Genomic DNA, 23833 nt, shown 5'->3' on the forward strand with positions numbered 1-23833 from the left:
TATTCCCAATTTTGACAGATGGAGATAAAGCTTATGGGATGGGGTGATTCGAATGCTTGCTAAACACATGGAGGAATGCTGTGCTGTATGAGCTGGGGTGAGGGGGGAGATCTCGGTTTTGGATGAGGCACGGAGCAGCCAAAAACCTCAGAAAAAGAGACATATATCATGGTAAAGAAGCAGAACATATGCAGCATTTGTGAAGGAGAAACAAGGGTTGAAATGTATTCTTAAAATGATTTTTTTTTTATTTAAAAGAAGCATTTATATTTCATGAAAATTCCGTTTGGTGACGGGGTTCATCGGCACTTTATTAATGAAGCTATACACAATTACCAGAGGCACGACGGGTTCCCAATGACATTGTTCGAGATTGGTGAGAGGGGTCAAGCTGTCATGGTAAGAGCTGTAAACTGCAATCTGGTCGTTTGAAGTTACAACAGAATATTGATATAGTTTGTACTCACATACAGAATGAGCAGGATGATATTATAGGGGAACTTCCGTCTGTGGGTTGGTTCGGGGTGTGAGGGGCAAGAAAGGTGGTTGGGAGGGGGATTGCTTAGGTCAAGGGAAAAAAAGTTCTCAGGTCATTCATTTTTAATCAAACTCAGTCAGAAAATGAAGCACTTTATGGATTATTTTTCTCAGGGATTTCAAAAGTAATTTCTTTGGAGTTGGCAATGCACTGGCAAATGGCAGGTATTCAGAAGTAACTCAACACCACGTTTAGCCCTATGTTTTTACTCCACTTTATGTTGTTTTTTTTTCAAATCATACCTGATACTCTGAGACTTTTTATAGCCCTAACCCCAATAAAGTCAGAGAGAAAAAGGTAATTTCCCCACTGTGGCTGTACCTTAGGGTTGTGCAGCAGCAGAGTATCAGGTATGTTGTCAGAAACACCGCACTGCAGAGAATAAAAGGAAAAAAAGGCATATACAATGAAAAATGCTCCTGTCACTTCCATCACTGAAACAAAAAGCATGGTATATAAAGGGCACATTGCTGGAAACAACACATAAAACGTTGTTGAGAAAATTTCCTCAAGCAAAGGATTAATCTTGGAACGGTGTGCTTGATGTTTAGTTGATGACCATTGTCCGGTTGTGTGAGGATAGATCAACAACCACTCCCAAAGCAGATGGGACAGCTATTGATTTTACCATTATGCAACCAGACTCGGTGGTGTGATGGTTAGACCGAGTCTGGGAGGTCTGTGGTTCAAGCCCCGTCCGAGTCACAACAAAGACTTAAAAAACTAGAAAGAGCAATCAGAGAATGCAGATCCTCACCATGACTTGTTTAATAGTACATCCGTTATCGGCAAACTCGCATTGTAATAGTACGCACTTTAAAGACGTACTCACATTGTAATAGTACGTAATTTATAGACACTCACGTTGTAATAGTACGTACTTTATAGACATACGTTGTAATAGTACGTACTTTATAGACATACATTGTAATAGTACGTACTTTATAGACATACATTGTAATAGTACGTACTTTATAGACATACATTGTAATAGTACGTACTTTATAGACATACATTGTAATAGTACGTACTTTATAGACATACATTGTAATAGTACGTACTTTATAGACATACTTGCATTCTAATTTTCCATACTGTTATATTACGGTTGTGGGGGTAGATGGAGGAATTTAATAGCAAAGTTTCGATTGAATGGACTTGTTTGGTCCGTGGACGTGTAGGAGACATCTTAATGTAAATTAAGTAGGGAAACTGTGAGCTTAAGTGTTACTTGTCACCACACAGGGGGTGGTGCAGTGTTAATTAGATAGGGATTAAGACCAATTTTCCCCAGTATGTAATTGACCCCTGTGACCTTTCCTACGTTTTTGCATTTACAAGCCAGCCATGAAGGAGTTGTGTTTTTATAACAACCACAGCCAAAACAACAAGCAAGCAAAACGTGCCGAGCAGGCAGTAGCCCCGCCTTCCCGGTTTTCGTGCCAGCAAGCCACGCCCGGAGGTAGGAGAAGGAAGAGGTTTTGGTTTTGTTGGTTCAGTTGGGTGAGTGAGGGATGTGATCCGAGAGATGACGGAGTTAGGAGATGGCGTGTAAGAACAGGGCATTATGGCCGGCTTTCCTTCGACGCATGAAGAAGGAGGCACGATTCTCATATTAATGCTGAGGAGAATTGGCTCGCGAGGTTGATGAGCAAGACACTGGCCATTGACTCTTGTCTGGTCGTGAGAGACGGACTTCGAAGCCTCGTGTATATCACCAAAGAGACGGCGCCATTCTGCAAAGCAGCGGGTCGGTAAGCGTGACCGATGAAGAAGCTGCACGGCAGTTGGTGAGCCCTGGTGTTGAATATTGCCTTACGAATTATGTCATGTACGTTTCCCGCCCGAGAGCGGCTCAGCACCATTTTGGGGCGCCTATTCCCATTCAGGACGAAGTGCCTCAATATCAAAGTTCAGCAAAGACCATCTCTGAACAAATCTAAGTGCCATAATAAAGGGAGCTAAACCCAAAGCAAAAAGCCGGATGGTTGGGCACGTGGATTGGTGCTCATGGCCGTGAGGTTGATAAAACGTTCACATGGGAGGAGATTGAGAAAGATGATCCCTACAAGGTACTCGATTGTTTTGAAACATATGTGTGACCGAGAAAGAACAAGTGAACAAGAACGGCACTGGCTCAAGCAGCAGAAACAAAAGAGTGAGGAGACCTTTGATTACTTTGTGAAGGACCTGAGGATTATTCTCATGGACTGCAAGTATGCCGATCCCAAGGACTTTCTAATAGATGCAATCATTAATGGCATTTTTTAATCCAGGGTTCTGGAAAGGTTACTGGATCGAGGTGAAGGACTGTCACCAGCAAAGGCTCTCGAGATTGGACAACAGTTTGAGTTGTCTCGCAAGCAAATCCGCATCGTGCGGAATGAAGATATCACAGCTCAGAGCTAACAGCAGGTCAGTGGATAATGAGGTCGAAAGGCCCACCCGTGACTGGCTCCGGGCGATAGTTCCCGGAGGGTCACAACAGAATTGTCCGTTCCAGTGGGCGAGGCGGCCGCCATTCGAGTCGAGCGGCCGATCGCACGCCGGCGGGCGCGAATTCGCAACAATACTTACACTCAGAAATTTTCAAAGACTTCCAGTTAACACTGAACTTCACAAGTCTAAGAGAACCCTGAGAACTTACCACATCATTCGGCCAGTTGCTTCCACGGATCTTTCCTTGGAACTCGAGGGGAGGTCCGTAATAGCTTCATGTGAGCTTGTCAATCTGGATCAGGAGAACGTGATATCGGGGGAGACCGCTGAGAACGTTGGCCTCATTGCTCGACTGAGTTCCCTGGCTGGGGTTCAGTCAGTGGATAATGAATCAGTTCCCCCAGGGCTACGAGATTTTCCCGATATCATCGGTACGTCAGAGACCCTACCCAAGGGTCTACCGAATCAAAATACACCCAACAACCAATGAGGTTGTACATGCTGCACATCGGAAACCCACTACGCTAATGCCTCGGATGATCGAGGAATTGAACAAGATGGTGGATAACGGCTTCAAAACTCCAGTGGAGGAGCCAACCGAGTCGGTCAGCTCAATGGTAGCTGCAGTTCGCAATGGTAAGCTAAGAATATGTTTGGATCCTCGAGATCTCAACAAGGCCATTAAAGGTGAACATTATTCCATGAAGACGGTTGAAGAGGTGGTCTCCAACATTCCAAAAGCCAACTTGTTCTCAGTACTGGATGCAAAGACTGGGTTTCTGCAGATTCTCCTGGATGAGGAGTCATCAATCCTGACGACCTTCAACACACTGATGGGTTATTTTCGTTGGCTGAGGCTACCATTTGGATTGAAATGCACCACAGAAATATTTCAGCGTATCATGGATCAAATGTTGGATGGCATGATTGGAACTACAGCGATCATGGATGATATCTTGATTGCAGGATGAGATTGAGATCATCACAACAGCATTCTACAACCTCAAATTGAACATGCAAAAATGCAAAGTTCGCCAAAAGGAGGCTCGGTATGTCGGGCATCGACTTACTGCAGACGGACTCAAGCCTGACCTCTCAAGAATTGAAGCCCTCCGTAATATGCCTGTTCCACGGAATAAAGAGGATGTGTGGCATTTCCTTGGATTTCTTGCTTTCCTGGCGAAATTTATTCCTCAACTGAGTGAAGTCGATGCACCACTTTAAGCTTTACTGAGAGCTGATCGTATTTTTGACTGGCAACCTGCACAGGACCAAGCTTTCCATAAACTATTAGATCTCTGCTGTCAGCAGCCTGGACTGAGATACTATGATGTGAAGGCACCAGTAGAAATCCATGCAGATGAAAGTCAAAGTGGTCTCGGTGGTGTCTTAATGCAGGAGGGGAAGCCGGTTGCATACACTTCGCGATCCCTCTCGGAGGTGGAACAACGGTATGCTCAGATTGAAAAAGAAATGCTTGCGATCCTCCATGCCTGAATGAAATTCCACTGCTACATATTTGGCAAGGCAGTGACTGTATTTACAGATCACAAGCCACTTCAAGAGGTTTTCAAAAAACCTCTTCTGTCTGCTCCCATGTGTCTGCAGAGGATGCTGTTACGTCTGCAGTGGTACGATCTCGAGGTCATGTATAAAAGTGTCAAAGACATGCAGCTACCAGATACACTATCTTGTGCTTATCAGACTCACCAGTTGTCGGGACACAAAGTCAATGTGGAGCAGGTTTCCATGTCAGACTTAATCTCCATCACCAAGGAGAGGGATGTCCAGCTGCAGGAACAGACTCGACAAGAGTTACAACTTCTGTTGGACCTAATCCACACTGGATGGCCCAGCTATTGAAACTAAGTTCCCATTCCATTGAGACCATACTGGGATTCAAAGAGCGAGTTAGGTGTCTGATGGAATTGTCTATAAAGGTATGTGTATAGATAGTAGTGCCACCTAGTCTCAGTCAGCACATGCTCTCACCTTGGTATTGGAAAGTGCATACAATGTGCTTGTGAAGTGCTCTATTGGCCAACAATGAACCAACAGATCGAAGAGGCAGTGAAAAGCTGCACTATATGTGCAGATTACCAAAACAAGCTTCCTTCGGAACCGCTCCTACCAACACAGATTCCACATTCACCATTCAATCAGGTCACCATGGACCTATTCTAGTTTGAGTCAAAACAATACATTTTGGTTGTCGATTATTATTCGATATTTATAGAGGAATGTGAGCTCAAGAATATGAGAAGCCGCACAACGATTGATGCTCGAAAATCCATTTTAGTACACATGGTATACCTGAGGGTTTTAGGAGCGACGATGCATCCTTGTTAGTGTCCAAAGAGTTTGAATCGTTCCATTTTGATTATGACGTTAACCAAACTACTTCCAGCCCTTGATTTACTCGTGCTAACGGTGAAGCTGAAAGAGCATTGCAAACTTAAAAATTGTGGAAGAAAGCGGAGGATAAACATCTGGCTTTGTTAGACTACCGCACCACTCCCCTAGGAGGACTACACTCCCTGCACAGCTGTTGATGGGTAGAAGACCACGTAACAAGCTGCCTGCAAAGCACAGCTTACTTGTAGCAAAACCCTCCTGCTTTCATGAGGTGAAACGGCATTTTGACATGGAAAAGACCATGCAAGAGTTCTATCATGATGGAGTGGCACGAGAGCGGCCACCTTTTCAGGGTCATCAAGTCCGTATGGAACCACTTCCTGACACTACAAGATGGGTTCCTGGTGAAATGGTACAAAAACACGAGTCCCCTAGGTCCTACGTGTTCCAAGCAGGAAACCGTTTGTTCCGCAGGAATCGCCAACATGTCCGATCTACAAACAAGCTGGCCAACCACACTGGCTATGTGTACGAGCCAGAGATGGGAAACTCGGACGATGATGAACACAATGATACTTCCTCCCCTTCTCGTACCAGCAATGGTGATCACTGCAATGTTTCTCCTTTGCCCCCTTCCCCTACATCTCTTTTGCCCCCCCCCCACTCTTGTGCTGGATGAACAGCTCCATGAGCCTGTTCCTTCTACTACTCACTCAGGCCGTGTTGTAAAATGGCGGACAAACTGAATCTTTAATTTGCTTTGATTTTTGTGTGTGGGTTGGTTGCTCGGTGTGGGTTTATTATTATTATGACGACTATGTGTGTTCATAAAAATTGTTTATGTGTTGATTGTAAGTGAAATCCAATCCTTAAATTGGTCATCATTTATTTATTTTCATTCTGAAGGAGAGATGTCACGTAAAGAAGTTCCTGCGGCTTGATCTGAATCGCGTTGATCTCGCGAGACCCGGAATGCTGCTTCGGTTTGGAATAAAAGATAGTTATCCGACAGTGTCCATGTATTTGGCATGGGGTTGCGTTGGGTCCCCACGTGGTGTCAGTGTGTGACCCTTTACATCGCTTTCATTTCTTTATCACATACCTCCTCTCTGTTGCGTTTACCGAAAGAATTATTTGTTAAAATTTAAAAAACGATCCAAAGACACCTTTTTCAGGGTTTATGCAGGACGTGCTGCACTGCGCAAACATGTCAGGTTAAACGGAATACCTGGAGCGGAATGTAAATTCCACTCCAGCGTGGAACAAAGTGATGGAGGTCACATGGAGATAACCACCGTCAAGACATAATGATTGTCCGGATACATCCAGAGACAGAGAGGTAGACAGTTAGGGAGAGAGAGGGAGAGAGAGGGGGGGTAGGGGAGTCTCTAACATCAGAGAGAATGTTATGCTTTGTGAACAACACACAACACACACTTACTTGGCCGATATTGGCAATTTTTCGGGAATCTTCAGTTTGGAGTCACCGTGATTACCGACTTCAGTACGTAATGCATACAACCCAAAAACCTTGAGTAGCTTTCACCGAAAAACGCTCCATTTATATCGACGTTTCAGGGAGATGTTCACAAACATTAATCTTTATAAACAGCTGCGTGTGACGGGTGGAAAAAAAATTTGGCTCGATAATTTAGAAAATACGTTGATATGGTAAATGGCTCAGAAACTCACAAAGAGAAACATATAATGTTTGTAAAGCAAAACCAATAACCAATTGCTTTTGAAACAGATGAGAGGACAAAGGAAAACCTGATAGAACCTCCATAAGATACGGGATGAAACTTTACCACCATGGCACCCGTAACAGGCATGGTATGTCCACACACCCGCGGAGAGTCCGTACAGATCCAAATCTACCCATATGTACCACGTCTGTGTGTGCTGTATACGTACCTCTACCTTGTAGTAACCGTCGACTGTACATCCCGATCAGGACACGAACTGTACTGTACAGCTCGGTAAGTGGCTTTTTAACTCAAGCAAGCACTCTAACGGAACGCCTGGCTTGGCAAGCGATTACCAATTGCCGTAAATACAACTATGCACCCGGAAACGCCCGTGCAATATTCAAATTGGACAAATCAACACTTTTTTTTTTTAGGAGTCAGAACTGCTGATACTTTCAAATCTGGAGCTTACATTTTGACATTCTGCTGAGTTTAAGCGATTTTCTTGGTTATTCATATGCACAAATGAAATAAAGCCAAGAACGCTGATGTCTCCAGGCATTTATAAGCATTGCAATATACCCAGCGATCCGTAGCTATGATGAACAGGCATTCGCCAATATGAGTGAGGAAAGTGAAAAAAAAAAAAAAACTTCATCGTGAAGAAATCATTGCGGCCTGTTCCAAGTCAAGGAATGGTTGAGCAGGCCAAAAACATGGCGGCTTCAGACCCCAGCGAGGCTCCCCAGGAAACACCTTAAGATCCCAGACAATGAGGTGGCCGAGGATGTGCCTGATCAAGGATATAATTAAATGACCCAAACACCCAATTTTCACTCTTGCACTTCCTTGGAGTTTTCTTCGGATGCATGCAAAGTTTCAGGCTGATGAGTTTTACGGTTTTGGAGTTATGGAGGAGACAGACACACACACACACACACACACACACACACACACACACACACACACACACACACACACACACACACACACACACACACACACACACACACACACACACACACACAGCCTTTTATGAGGAAAGATCGACTTACTAGGAAGACCAATACATTGCCAGGCTCGACTTCACGAACATCTGCACGGTGTTGCTGTCAGAGGAGAGACAAAGCACCAACGCATCAATCGATTTCACATCCAAACTTAATCAACCATTTGTTTCTGTGCACAATCATTAATTAACATTCAAAGATGATATATTGCACAAAGCAATTAAAGTCTTCACGGGGAAGGGAAGAAAAGAGTGTTGGTTTTTAATGGGATAATTTTCCTGGGAGGTATTAACCAGCTGTCCCATTTTCCAAGTCGATGGTAAATATCACTTGTACTTGTCAATCTAGTTGTATTGATTTGAGATGGTTGGTTCATACTGAATGCTTTGATGGCCTTGTCTCTTTTAGATCCTGCTTGGTCTATATGCTATCCCAGAAAAGGTCATGGGCCACCAATGAAGTTATTGACATTGTTTACCAAGCCTTTGAGTGTTGTCATTTAATATGATGTAGGGACTGTTGTGCCATAATCACAGCCTGGACCTGTAATCCTTCATCTGCTCCCGGTTTTCGTTATCATCCCCTTCCTTTGTTTCTTTTTGGGTTTTTTTTCCCTTCATGTTTTGTCGTCATGATTGGCAACCCTGTAAATGGCATTCCAACAAACCTAAGCATGAACAACAATATGTACCTGGACTCATTGCTCCACAAAATGTTTCCATGTTTCTCTCAGGTGTTGAAGCGTAACATTCCACTTCATGATGGCATTTTCTCTTCCCAACAGCTGATTATTATCATTCTTTCGTTTGAATTCCATCAATTCCTTCCTCTGTTGCCATCTGTTTATTATACAACAAAATGTGGTTGAATTATTGAACTCCTTCCCTCCTCCCCTCCCCCTCCCACATTCACTTAATGATCATAATTCATGGTTCTGTAAATCTGACTCGCGTGGGAAGCAGTGCCCCATGACTTTTGGTAGGACAACGTGTAATTAACTCGGTGTTCCAAGACATTCCATGAGTGAGAAACCTTCAACGGCAGATCAAATCCGGATATCTTGTCGTTATGTTGACATTTATGTGGAAGATGTGCCGTCACTGTTGGCATTGTCATCATTTGTCGAAAATTCAACATTTGGAAAAAGGGTTTGGGGGGGAACCCAACATGGGATGCAAGTTTCCCTGTGGAGGATATACCTGCAATGAATTGTAACCTGGAAGCCTGGGATTCCCCAATGGCATCTTCATGCAATGGCCTACCTGCACGATTAGCAAGAATAATGATGCCGAGATCACTGGGGAGAGTTTAATGGGTATTGCCAAGGAACAAAGACGTCAATACCACTGGAGTACCTTGAATATTCCGGAGCCATTACACTGCGTAACCAGTGTGACAAGATCGTGCGGTGGAAATACATTTACCTTTGAGCCGTCTCGTCTGTGTTTGATTCCTGACCAGACTATGAACAGTTGGATTGGTGCTCCGCAGGCATGGTGTTGCAAACACAACGTGCGCCGTCCGTCGGATGCATGTTAAGCCGGGTGTCTCATCTGCCAGCAATAGCCGGACATTAAATATTCCACGGTGTCATTCGTGAACTGTCAGAAAATTATCGCCACGTTAAGCCAGGTGTCTTGTCTGCCAGCAATAGCTGGTGGACATTCAATATCCCACGGTGTCATTCCTGAGCCGTCGGCAAGTTATCACCAGTACTCCGAACAAATGACAAATCCCTGCCTAAACTGCATGTACCATCCATCGGGACCATACTCTGCACAGAGCGTCGGTGTTGCCAAAGCAGTCTCCTGAGCTATTGGGCACAATCCTGGATGGATCGCCACTCTGACACAGGATACTCTAATGGCTCAATCATCCCATCAAGTTGGTGCTCATTTTGCCAAACTTGGAAGGATGACAGGCTGAGTCAACCCCACCTGGTATCAATTCAATGGCGAAGCATGATTTGAACTCAGGACCCTCGAATCCCAAGCGCCGAAACTGCGTGGGTACCATGTGGTCTCGTCTTCTCATATATCCCTGCAGGTTACATTGCTTGGCAGGTTACACTGCTTTCTACCTCGGAGGATGGTTGCTATGCGGGTGGCAACTCATCCACTGTAAACAAATTCATTCACTGGTACTGACACATCACGTGTGAATGGCCGTCTTCGGCTACGAAGGACAAACAGGCATCAACAACACTGCCAAACCCAAAATCTGTGACTCCGTTCCAAAAAACACCTATTTAAAACACTGATGTGTTTTTCTTTCCCCACTCTCCTGCTATGTGTCAATACAAAGGTGAGCGACCCTCACTACAAATAAGGAAGAATGGATGGAGTTCAATTGGTGAGAAATTACACAGCCATGAGACACCAAAGACGACGTATTTGAAATAAGTGAAGCAAGGAAAGGGCAATTCACAGGCATTGACACATCATGTGTGTGGGAGCAAAGGAAGCTCCAGCGATGTAGTGGGAAAAGGGAAGGACCACGTGATGACTGGTCAAAAAAAGAATAAAGAGAAAGGATGAGGTGAAGGGTAAATAAAAAGCATTGACTTACCAATAGGTAAATACCATCACGATACTGAAGGTGACGAGAAGTTGCAGCATTAGGATCAGGTACACCTGGAAGGACAGTAAATTAATAAATGAACAGATTAAATGGTTCCTTTTGTTGTAAATTTACAAAACCTCATTTAATGTTTTGGAATACATGCTTGAGGCTCGTGGAAGAACAAGAGTAGAATGGAAGGAAACAAAATGGAAACGGGGGAAACACCAACAGCAGAGTGGAAGTGAGTGAGATCGAGGAGAGGGAAGGACACATGGGGGTGAACGAGCTGCACACAAGCTTGAATGAAGTACAGCGAGAAGAGGAAAAGGAAGGTGCGGATGAAACAGAAAAGGAACAAATCAACTGACAACTAACAAACAAAAAGAGGTGGGGGGGGGGTCACAATAACTTGGAAAAAGAGAGCTTGGGAATGGGGTCATTTGAGGAAGAAGAGATCATGAGTATAGATGGGGAGTGACCCGATGTCATGGTGAACAGCTGTCTTGAAGCCATATATGGAGTAATGGGAATGAACAGACTGGGAAAGTTGGTTCCATGGGTGGGAAAAAAAGAGGTTTAAATGGATTGCTTCAAGAAAAAGAGGTTGTTTTAAGGACAATTGCTTGTGATGATGAATGACGGAACAAAGCGATGGCATTAGACGTGCAGAGTTGAGTTTATACAACAGCCGGTGCCCCCAAGGAAAACAGCCACCGATCTGCAGTTTTCGAAACATCTCACCTTCCTCACAAACACCCTGCGAACCGTCTTGTCATCCCAGCAGCCCATTGTGAATTCTTCACTCGAGCTGACCACGTCGTCGCCTCCTGGTTTGAGGGATAATGACGTCAGACTCTTGCGCTCGCTCCATGTGCAAATTGATGAAGAGCTCCTTAAGAAGCATTCAACTTGTTGAAAGGCCTAATGTGTTACTAGCGGATGTCACAAAGGATGCCACGGGTTTCGAACCTCCCATGATACCCGTCGCTCTAACGTGATGCCAATAAGAATGTTACGTACCTCCCATGGCCTCACTGTAGCTGGGCGGTGGGGTGGATGAGGGTGGAAACGTAACCACCGGTGGTGGAGTAGGAAGGTCATCCTGGGCCGGATTGTCAATACCCTGGCTGTGCACTTTGCTTGCAGAGAAGAGCTAAAGGGGAGGGGGGGGGCAAAATGTGCTGAGGATGAGATCATGAAGTTCATGCATGAGGACATTCCATGTGAACCAACATGAGATCGTTATTGCTCCATGTTTAGTACTTTCCATGACTAAAGTACACTGAACCGAACAATTACATCAGACCGGTATGTATTGAGAATATTTGAAGCACAAACATTCGTAATATGCGCTTGGCAGAATTACTGAGAGGTACGCATGCTCGCTCTCACCTGTCCAGCCTGGGTTCGAATCCCGATTCCCGACCCAGCTACAAGTTGTCGTCCTGGTGTAGCACAGGCAGGGCGATTCATCAACGTACGCGCCGTCCCTCGGATGGACGTTAAACCGAGCGTACCATCTGCTTGCAATTAGTCAGTGTACGTTAAGATCTCCTTCACGAAGAGTAGGTGAGCTATCTCTGGCACCGTGGACAAGTTTCCAAAATTCCTGCCAGAACTACTGCTGGGAAGGCAATGGCAAACCACCCAGTGTAATCCTTGCCAAGAAACACCAGCATTTATTAAATTATTATATGAAGTCCTACTGCAGTTACGAATGGTGATATGCAATGATAATCATGAATTATGTTAGGAACAATGGGAAACAATAATAATAATAACAATTATTATTTTAAACATTTTTTAATATAAATAATTTATATAAATATATTTTAATATATCATACTATTTAATTATATTTCACACTTATTGTTATTATCAGCGAGAGTTGTTGCGATGGAGACGTTTAAAAGGAAACGTGGTGATGACACATTGTCCATGTACCGTTTCCATTGTGACGACAACACGATAAATAAGACGTTTAAATGCCCCTTGGAACGATGCGTCACGTTCGACTTGGAACCCTCGGACGGCGAATCATGGCGTTGCGTTGATCGTTTCAAGGAAGACCAATCCGATTTAATCATGGGAAGGATCGGGATCAGAATGGAGGTTAATCGTGAGTCTCATTGTTATAATAAGGTTGAATCGTCTGAAACCCGGATCGTGAACACTGTGTGACAACCGCACCACGTGATCATGGACACTACGAGACAGTCGGACAACGGGATCATCAACACTGACAAGCTCACTTACCTTTCCTTTCGTCATCGTGATGACGGCGCAGGAGCTGTGCAAAATGTGAACGAGCAATCCCTGCGCGATTCTCTGCACCTCTCTCTCTTATATACCACGCCCACTCTCCGCTTTATGAAACCACGCCTACTCTCCGCTTTATGAAACCACGCCCACTCTCCGCTTTATGAAACCACGCCCACTCTCCGCTTTATGAAACCACGCCCACTCTCCGCTTTATGAAACCACGCCCACTCTCCGCTTTATGAAACCACGCCCACTCTCCGCTTTATGAAACCACGCCCACTCTCCGCTTTATGAAACCACGCCCACTCTCCGCTTTATGAAACCACGCCTACTCTCATATACCACGCCCACTATCCGCTTTATGAAACCACGCCCACTCTTTTTATAAAACCACGCCCACTCTTCTCTTTATAAAACCACGCCTATTCTCATGTACCATGCCCACTCTCATATACCACGCCCACTCTTCTCTTTATAAAACCTCTCCTACTCTCCTACACCACACTCTCACCTTCCATTGACCACGCAGCCTCAAATCCACCCTCTCAACCATCACGCTTCATTCCCAGTAACCCTCGAACTCACATCACCGAGAGGGTTGTCGGGTGACAACACTGACGTGACGGCACATTCACTTTTTTGACATCCGTTCGCAACCACCTCATGTTTGTCTGTGTGGTGCACTGTGCTTTCTCATCTGCGGCGGGTACAATATCGCCACCGTGCGAACTGGCTGGGTGTTGGCTCGGCGACAAGCCATGGAGTTGCAGCAAAGGCCTTCTGCGACTCTGTAAGTTTGACCCAATCCGTAAACTTCCCAACAGGTACAGGTAGTGGTACCTCCTCCCTCCTACACCGAGGAATGACGAACTTTCCTTCGAATCTCTCTTGTTCCTCTTCTGCCCCCATTGGCTCTTCTGATCACTCTGGCTATTGTAAGGGAGCAATATCAACGAGGTAGGATATCAGGTTTTTCATGGATCTGCCATTGGACTGTGGGCAGTCTTAAAAAAACAAAGACAAATGTGTCCAAGAGCCGCGTCCTAAAGGCAATAACAACAACTTCTGATATTTCGTCACGTGCCTTGATGGAGCCAATAGCGAGACCCGTCATGGAGGCTCCTGTTCATGACGACAAAATCGTGTATTTACGAAATTACAACACATTAAATGGAATAATCTTTAAATGGTAACGTGAACTTTTCGAAACTTTAAAGCAAATGTCCGAATATATTTAAAAGTTCATGATAGACGCTTTCAAAAGGCACCGTCAATGTGAGGATGTGTACAGGTGTTTAGTATTTAAGGAGATCCGGATCTTGTATATAAAAGAGCCGAGTCCGAAAGGTAGAAGAAGAAGAAGAAGAAGAAGAAGAAGAAGAAGAAGAAGAAGAAGAAGAAGAAGAAGAAGAAGAAGAAGGTGGAGCTAGCTCTCTTGGAGCCACGTTCACTCCGCGAGACGCGGCTAAAAATGCATTTCCGTTGTTCATTCAGTGGGACTACTGAACATATTCACACCAATGTCAGGTTATGAACCACCTATCACAAATACTGATGTTCATTTTCGCAAACATTGAGTGTTTTTAGAATTTTTAATTTGAAATTGCCAGATGTCCCAAAAGAATCGAGTGATGACATAATACTTAGTAGACCAATCACAACAGATGTCTTTGTCAGAATCAGAAAAACAGCCAATCACGGGGTCTCTAATAAATCAGAGACCCCATGATTGGCTGTTCGATAAATTGAGGTCCATGAAAACAGCCAATCACGGGTTTCTCTCGATGGCCTGTTGAATACACCTGTGAAAGGGGCAATCCATCCATCCATCTGTAGTGTTCACGGACCAGGTGGACAAAGGAGCCTTAGGCCATGATCGCCAGCAAGCGAGGACTCTGCTTTATTGCGGGACACGAACGTACAGCGCGAGCCGCCTAGCGGGCGGGACATAATATATCAAAACCCCAATCACGTGACTACAAGCATCTAATCTACATACAGCACATTTCCTCCCCCTCTAAATGGCAGAGCTTAACAGACAAAATCCTCCAAATACTGAGGGCGCTTTCTGATCCGTCTAGGACGAAAGGGGCAGCTAGGAGATGCAGCAACAGATTCCTCCTGATTAGGTAGGGGTGACATACCAGTAGGACTCATCCCACTTTCAGCATCACAAGCACCAGGTAGACAAGCTTGTGTGTTTTCTTTGGTCGGGACTGGTTCAGGTAAACACCTCGAATCCGCGATCCCAGTCGGTGCCGGCATGTCTGGAATTGGCGATTCAACAGAAACCAGAGGTGGTGGTCCCACATGTTCCGACCCAAAGGTACCCGGTACGGATGGTGATGCTGAACAGCGATCATGAATTTGGTCAACATGCCGTTTCCACACTTTCCCATCATCAGTTTTAACCATGCAGTTGGCTGGCCCGAGTACCACGGAGACCACTGCCGGAACCCACTTCCAATCGTGGAAATAATCACGTACCATTACACGATGCCCTACTTCAAAGGTGCGCACCAGCGTTGGACGTGACACCGCCCCAGACACCGACCTCCTAGGTCTCAACAAATCCAGTCGAGACCGCAATGCACGCCCATACAAACGCATAGCAGGTGTATCACGGGTGGTTGGATGAACAGCATTTCTATAATGTAACAAAAACACATCAACCATCGCTAGCATAGATGACCCCTCCCCTCTCCACAAAGCACGCTTTAACGTCTTAACAAACGATTCAGCCTGGCCATTCGTTGCCAGGTGGTATGGTGCTGACTTTAGATGCTTGACACCATTCTGAACCATGAAACCATGAAAAACACCAGAAACAAATTGTGGACCATTATCAGAAACCAAAACTTCAGGTATCTCTTTGTTTGCAAAGATTGATCGTAGCTTTTCAACCGTGTTTTCCGCCATCGTGGATTGCATGACCACAACCTCCGGCCACTTAGAGAACGCATCAACAACAACCAAGAACATCTTGCCCTTAAAAGGACCAGCAAAATTACATGGATTCTTTGCCATGGCCTCTCTGGAATCGGCCATAAGCACGACACCCGCCGTGGATTGTCGGCGTCTGACTGGCATGTATTGCAATGCCTAATCATCTGCTCAATGTCCTTGTCCAGACCCGCCACCACAAGAGGCTATGGGCTAGACTTTTGGTTTTAACGACGCCGAGGTGACTGGCATACAGCTCCTCAAGACAATGTTGCCTGAACTTTGGGGGAATCACCGTTCTCATACCCCACATAATACAACTTTGAGCTAAAGACAGCTCTGATGATTTAGACGCAAACGGTTGATACTCAGGTGTTGAAGGCAGGTCATTCCAATTTCCAGTGGAGCTCGCCTGTACGACACAGGTGAGCACAGGATCGTGGGCCGATTCAACAGCCACCTGCTTAGCCGTGACCGGCCCACACTGGATTTGGCTCAGTGTAAACACATCAACATGATCGGATGATTCAGACGAAGGTGGGTCCCCCTTGCAAAGCAATCGCGAGAGACCGTCACAGTTGGCATGCTTCTCGGTGCCCCGGAACTGGATATCGTAGCTGTAGGCAGCAAGGAACAAACACCATCGCTGTATTCATGCCACCGCCGCCACTTGGACACCTCGCTTTGGTTCCAAGATGAATTGGAGTGGTTTGTGATCAGTCTGCAAGGTGAAATGATGACCAAGCAGGTGTTGATGAAACTTCCGCACTCCCCAGACGAGGCTGAGAGCCTCCCGCTCGATTTGGGCACATTTCTGCTCTGCTGCTGACAGAGTGTGAGATGCAAAACAAACAGGTCGCTCAGAACCATCGTCCATCTTGTGTGATAGCACTGCTCCGATGCCGTATGCAGAGCTGTCGCATGCTAAAAAGAGCAGACGTGTCGGCTCGTAGTGGACGAGAACCGTATCCTCTGTGAGTAGCAGCTTGACACGATCGAAAGCTGCCTGGTGGTCGGATCTCCATGCCCAGCGTTCCTCCTTCCTGAGCAGTCGTGTTAACAGGGCCAACTCAGAGCTCAGATTGCTCACAAATCTCTGGTAGTACTGTGTCATACCAATAAATGAGCGAAGCTGAGTCTTGTCCTGTGGTGGTGGCATGTGCTGGATCACCTCCACCTTCCGTGGGCCTTTCAACAGCCCCTCCGGCGTGATGACGTGCCCAAGGTATTCCAACCGTTGTTTGAAGAACGCACACTTGTCCCTGTTCAAGCGGAGCCCACAAGCCTCCAACTTCGTCAGCACTTTATCAATGTTGTTGAGGTGCTCCTCAGCCGTTTTTCCTGCAATGAGTATGTCATCCAGGTAGGTTTGAGCGGGAAGGCCTACGTTTTAACAACGTTAAAACCAAAAGTCTAGCCCGTAGTCTCTTGTGGTGGCCGGGTCTGGACAAGGACATTGAGCAGATGATTAGGCATTGCACTACATGCCAGTCAGACGCCGACAATCCACGGCGGGTGTCGTGCTTATGGCCGATTCCAGAGAGGCCATGGCAAAGAATCCATGTAATTTTGCTGGTCCATTTAAGGGCAAGATGTTTTTGAAGAATCTCCTCAAACCGATGCTCTAATCGGCTTCGTATGGTTTGCACAAGGTGAATGTCTGCCCAGTCCAGCTTGATGCGGGTCAGCCAATCCTATCCTCGTCGCCAAACTGTAGTGTTTACGGACCAGGCAGACAAAGGAGCCTTAGGCTATGATCGCCAGCAAGCGATAACTCTGTTTTATTGCGGGACATGAACGTACAATGCAAGCCGCCTAGCGGGCGGGACATAATATATCAAAACCCCAATCACATGACTACAAGCATCTAATCTACATACAGCACACCATCCATCCATCCACCCATCGGAACCATACTCTGTGCAGATCATTGGTGCTGCCAAAGCAGTCTCCTTGGATATTGGGCACAATCCTGGACGGGTCGCCACTCTGACACAGGATACCAGTATGCTGGCACTCATTTTGCCGACCTCGGAAGGATGTCAGGCAGAGTCAACCCCACCTGGTATTAATTCAACATCCAAGTGGGATTTGAACTCAGGATCCCAGGATCCCAAAGAAAGGGGCCAAAGGGAAGATAATTTTTATTTTTTTTAGATCCTCGTGGAGGATCTCTGTCTTACTCATGTTGTTGTTCTTGTGGACTTTTTTGTTTCACAGCCCACAGTTTTCATTGAAACTTCCTGAAACTTGGCGTATAGATGTAAAAATTCCCTGCCCAGACAGTAACCATCTCCGATTTTGAAAATTCCTCCTAGAAAAAAAGTTATGACGTCAAAATATCTCCGCTAATGGAAATCGCCTAAAAAATTATCTCAAACTAGGCAAGCTTTTTAAATTCTGTTTGCGGGAATCGAACAAGGCATTAGCAGAGATGAATTGCCGCACATATGATACACCACTATGACGTAATATCATTTTTATGACGTCATTCCTATTTTTTGACATTTTTTGTTTCACAACCCCAAGTTTTCATCGGATCTCCGTGAAACTTTCCATGTATATGCAGAAAGCCCACGTGCAGGCAGTAACCATCTCCGATTTTGGAAATTCTTCCTAGAAAAAGTTGACGTCATAATATCGCCGCTAATGGAAATCGCCTATACCATTATCTCCGAAACTAGACAAGCTGTTTGAATTTTGTTTGTGGGAATCAAGCCGGGCATTAGCACAGATAATTTATCGCAAACCTGATACATCACAATGACGTCATATTCGTTTTTATGACGTCATCATTAAGAGGACGAGGGTCTTAGCTCATTCGAGCATGTTTTATGATGTGTCACGATGAAATTCGATAAAATATGCAAAAACTTTTCATCAGTGGAAATCTACTGGAAGCAGAGAAGCTGAAATTGTCAAAAATGCTCGAGAAAAAATTGAAATTAACCTCAGTATAGTGCCAGAACGAGTATGGTTTGCAGATGTTCACTTACATGTAGTTTAACCTGGATTGGTTCAAAGGCAGTTTGTGACATAGCTATGTATTGTCAGGAATATATATATATATATATATATATATATATATATATATATATATATATATATATATATATTTCCATTCTGATGTTAATATGAGAAGTTTGAGATTCTTTACATTGATGTAGCATGCATGTTTGGGTATCTTCCCTCCCCCCTCCCCCACTCTCTATCTCCCTCTTGCTATTGGCTCTATTTACAGTTTAATGGACAAATTAGAGCGTTATGGTTGACAAGTAAATGCAAATATACCACTGAAATGCAAATAAAATGTTCATGAATACATGGTTGCTAGGGTAGATGTCTTCATTCGCAACGGATATGAAAAGTACCCTTTTATGGATGACTATAAATGTATGACTATGAAAAGTCCTCAGTAATTCCTTATGTCACCTTTGCTTGCACTAGTCAAGGTTCAAATTCAACAAAAGCACTGTTACGTCACCGTTACTAGGGAAAACAGGTCCTTAGCAACCATTTTTTCTATATTGCTATGTTTTGGGTCAGTTCTGATTAACACTCAATTTTCAGACTGAGCAACATGTGGTTTTTGCTTCAGATACACATATTCAACATATTTATCATGGTCCATGCCTGGTGTTGGCTTAATGGTTGGGGTGGTGGGCTTGGGATCCTAGGATCCTGAGTTCAAATCGCACTCGGCTGTTGAATTAATACCAGGTGGGGTTGACTCTGCCTGTCATCCTTCCGAGGTTGGCAAAATGAGTGCCAGCTTGCTGGTATACTGTGTTGGAGTGGTGACCCATCCAGGATTGTGCCCAATAGCCAAGGAGACTGCTTAAGCAGCACCAACGCTCTGCATGGAGTATGGTCCCAATGGACGGATCATGGTCCGAGGTACTCCCAAGACGGGGACTTCGGAACTCAAAAATGAAGCAAAAAAACATGCTTCAGCCCATGATCCACATGTGACATGGCTCTCTGTACAGGTCCATTTCAATCTGTCCTCTCAACAAAAGGTTTGGACCACCATCTACTTACATAGCACGGGATATTGATTCTGCATTGGAATGCTTTCAGGAAATCTACTTCTCTCATGCACCAGTTTATCCTATCCCATCTGTGACTTTCCTATGCATCCTATCAACTCTGGTACACTAAATCATGGAGGGAGGCGGTTCCAGTCAAAAGCAGAGTTTCCTCACCCAACCACATTCCTCGCTAGTTTCAGCGTTTCCTGCCTTCCTCCATCTCCTCTTTTCCTGTTCGTTCATTCCCTTGATGTTTGTCCCATTGACTAGACAGTTCTACCTTCCTCCTTCATATGAGCCTCGCTTCTGTAAATAAAATATTTTTCTCTCTGTACTGACATATCATAAAGTCCATGTGGTTGAGAAATGTAGTTGAGAGTCACAAGGTCATTAGACTTTCGACCAAAAGATTCACAAATCACAAATCAGACTGACTGGATAAGAGACTTGGGATGACTGGCTGGAGATGAGAGTTGGGATGGCTGACTGGATATGAGAGTTGGGATGACTGACTGGAGATGAGAGTTGGGATGACTGACTGGAGATGAGAGTTGGGATGACTGACTGGATATGAGAGTTGGGATGACTGACTGGAGATGAGAGTTGGGATGACTGACTGGAGATGAGAGTTGGGATGACTGACTGGATATGAGAGTTGGGATGACTGACTGGATATGAGAGTTGGGATGACTGACTGGATATGAAAGTTGGGTGCATCATTATGATCCTGAGAGTAAGAAGAGACGGTCAATGGAGTACCGCCACAAAGGATCACCGACTTGGCTCCGTCAGATTTTCATCTCTTCCCTAACTTTAAGTAACACCTTTGTGGAGAACCTTTTTTTTCTAATGATGACGTCAAAGCCGGTGTAAAGCACTGGTTAAGTTGACAGGACACAGTTCTATCGTGATGGCATCACAAAACGACTTTAACATTGGTAGAAATGTGTGGACCACAGTGCTAACTATGGTGAGAAATAAATCTACACCATGGTAGAAGAAAGATCGATGTTAGTATTTGTCTTTGTTTCATTCGAATATCTTTACCTGTTTTGGAGATTAAGAATATGAGGCATTACAATACTTTTCAACAGGAAGTTTGTTGAGTAGTGCTGCCAACAATATGGAACAAGAAAAAGAGCAATCAGAGATTGCAGACTCTCACCAGGATTTCTTTTGAGTGGTGTATTTTTTTTATAGGTTTTAGGGTAAATCCAACATGGCTGCCAAACCATGTGACCTATGATATTATATGTGTGAACCTTTTGTTCCTCATGGACAGGTGGTCATACTTGTAAGATTTCGCCTCGATTTGTTCAGCCACTTCAGAGAGGATTTTTGAAGGTTTAAAAAAAAAAAACATAAAAAACAATATGGCGACTGAATCACGTGACCGACGACGTCATGAATTTTTTTTCTGTGTACCATTTTATCCCTAGATGACCCTCAAAATTTTTTATACTGATAGGATTTGGCATTCTACATATGCAAGTACCCTAACCCTAACTGCACCTACCTCCAAGTACCGATGAAATAATTATTTACATTAACCGCCGCTAAAGGGAATTAATCAGCGCATTTTATTTCCTGTTATCAAAGTACTCAAAGCTGCTTTAGTCGCCAAAATACCAAAAATCCTCCGATTTTCACCTGGTTTTCCACGTTGGGATTTAGCCGATGGCTATCGACTGCGAAAACTGAAAACAGAATTCCAAAATATCTTTCCGTTCGTTCGTGAGAGCCGGTAGAGTGAAACTGCATCACAGCCGTAAGGCCTAACGTTAATCGAATAGGCCAGAGGCGCGAAGTCCTTTATTCGCTCATAAAAAAAACAACACAAAGTCACACAAATTCAACACACACATCATCGTGCAGGTAATAACGTCAGGCATCCGGCGATATCAATTATAAAGGTGAAATAAGCCATTTTCGTCGCTAAAGGGGCCCCAAACCATTGCGGCCTACAACTCTTCTAGGCGTGATGCCAGCTGCTGTGATGCCGTGATTTCTTTAAACACTCATAAAATGATGAAACAAATTCCGAAAACGTCCAAACATACCTCAAAATGTTCAGGTAGTTTTCCATCCTCCCTGAGCTTGTCGAGAAACAGCGGTCACAGACAGACAGACAGACAGACAGACAGACAGACAGACAGACAGACAGACAGACAGACAGACAGACAGACAGACAGACAGACAGACAGACAGACAGACAGACAGACAGACGCACTGCTGGAATTATAGATAGATACGGAGGTCCAAAGTTTTTCCGTTTTCCAATATGGCTGCCGCACCACGTGAGCTATGACGTCATAATTATCATTAGAACATTCGACATGAGTAATCGCACCAATGGTGAAAATTTAGTCTCAATCCAACAAGCAGTTGCAGAGAAAAACACGAAAGTTCTTTGCGAACAGACAGGCAGACAGACAGACCTAAATGCAATACCCTCTCCTCTGGTGAAGGTAATAATGTACCATGTTGGAGAGATCATATGGAGTGGATGGTCACATACTGACATGTGTGTAGTAGATGGTAAAATACTGATATGTGGAGTAGATGGTCACATACTGACATGTGTGTAGTAGATGGTAAAATACTGATATGTGGAGTAGATGGTCACATACTGACATGTGTGTAGTAGATGGTCACATACTGATATGTGGAGTAGATGGTCACATACTGATGTGTGTTGTGGATGGTCACACACTGATGTGTATGGAGTGGATGGTCACATACTGATGTGTGTTGTGGATGGTCACACACTGATGTGTATGGAGTGGATGGTCACATACTGATATGTGGAGTACTGTAGATGGTGACATACTGACATGTATGGGGTAGATGGGCACATCCTGATGTGTGGAGTAGATGGTTACATACTGACATGTATAGAGTAGATGGGCACATCCTGATGTGTGGAGTGGATGGTTTCATACTGACATGTGTGTAGTAGCTGGTCACATACTGATATGTGGAGTAGATGGTCACATATTTACATGTGTGTTGTAGATGGTCACACACTGACATGTGTGTAGTAGGTGGTCACATACTGATATTTTTGGAGTGGATGGGCACATACTGGGATGTGGAGGCGGTGGTCACATACTGACATGTGTGTAGTAGGTGGTCACATTCTGATATGTTTGGAGTGGATGGGCACATACTGATATGTGGAGTAGATGGTCACATACTGACATGTGTGTCGTAGGTGGTCACATACTGACATGTGTGGAGTGGATGGGCACATACTGGGATGTGGAGTAGATGGTCACATACTGACATGTGTGTCGTAGATGGTCACATACTGATATGTTTGGACTGGATGGTCACATACTGATATGTATGGAGTGGATGGTCACATACTGATATGTGGAGTATATGGTCAAATATTGACATGTGTGGAGTCGATGGTCACATCCTGATATGTGGGTGGTAGATGGTCACATACCGATATATGTTTGGAGTAGATGGTTACATCATGAGATGTATGGAGACATACCTGATAGAACGAGCTCAGGGTCGTGCTCAATAGTAGGATGTCAGAATGCACACCAGTGAATGACGAGTGCAACACCAATATAGTGTCCTGGGTCCAGTACTGTTTATCATCTCTATCGTTGACCCTCTTGTCGAGGTCACTATTGACTCCGAGCTAAAACTGTTTTGCAGATGTCATACCCAAGCTGAATCTGAAATCCTACAAAGATGTGAAATCGGTCATGGACTGTTCTCATACATGGCAGCTTCCATTCATCACAGAGATGTAAATTGGTCCATTATGGAAGAAGCAACGAAGAGTCTGCATATACGATGGAATGTAACTCTGGCCTGAGTGAAGTGAAAACTGAGAATGAAGAAAGAGACTTGGGTGTTCTGTTTGATTATAAGGTCCCACGTTAGTGACACATCCAATAGAGCAAATGTTGAACATGCAATCATCAAGAGGTCATTTTCAGGGGGAGGAAAGTGCTACTCCGACTTGACAAAGTCAGAGCACGA

At 44.6% G+C, this 23833-nt stretch overlaps 1 protein-coding gene across 2 annotated transcripts in view; it reads right to left on the reverse strand.

Annotated features, from left to right (window-relative positions):
* FAIM2 (Fas apoptotic inhibitory molecule 2) overlaps positions 1-22043 on the reverse strand; it is a 31294-nt gene extending 9251 nt beyond the window's left edge. The window contains exons 1-7 of one of the 2 annotated variants that reach the window (XM_085850922.1): positions 21889-22043; positions 11613-11745; positions 11334-11419; positions 10599-10663; positions 8076-8129; positions 860-910; positions 468-507 (exon numbers count right to left, since the gene is read on the reverse strand). In XM_085850922.1, the coding sequence (XP_085707048.1) occupies positions 468-507; positions 860-910; positions 8076-8129; positions 10599-10663; positions 11334-11419; positions 11613-11619 (303 nt within the window). In that variant the 5' untranslated portion in view covers positions 11620-11745; positions 21889-22043. Of the gene's footprint in view, positions 1-467; positions 508-859; positions 911-8075; positions 8130-10598; positions 10664-11333; positions 11420-11612; positions 11746-12848; positions 12983-21888 lie in introns of those variants that run through there. The other variant, XM_085850921.1, reaches the window with a different exon arrangement.
* Between the last annotated feature and the right edge of the window lie 1790 nt (positions 22044-23833).

The sequence above is a fragment of the Eptatretus burgeri genome, chromosome 13 (genome assembly GCF_056783735.1).
Source record: "Eptatretus burgeri isolate ZD-2024b chromosome 13, Ebu_testis_v1, whole genome shotgun sequence".
Taxonomy (NCBI): Eukaryota; Metazoa; Chordata; class Myxini; order Myxiniformes; family Myxinidae; genus Eptatretus; species Eptatretus burgeri.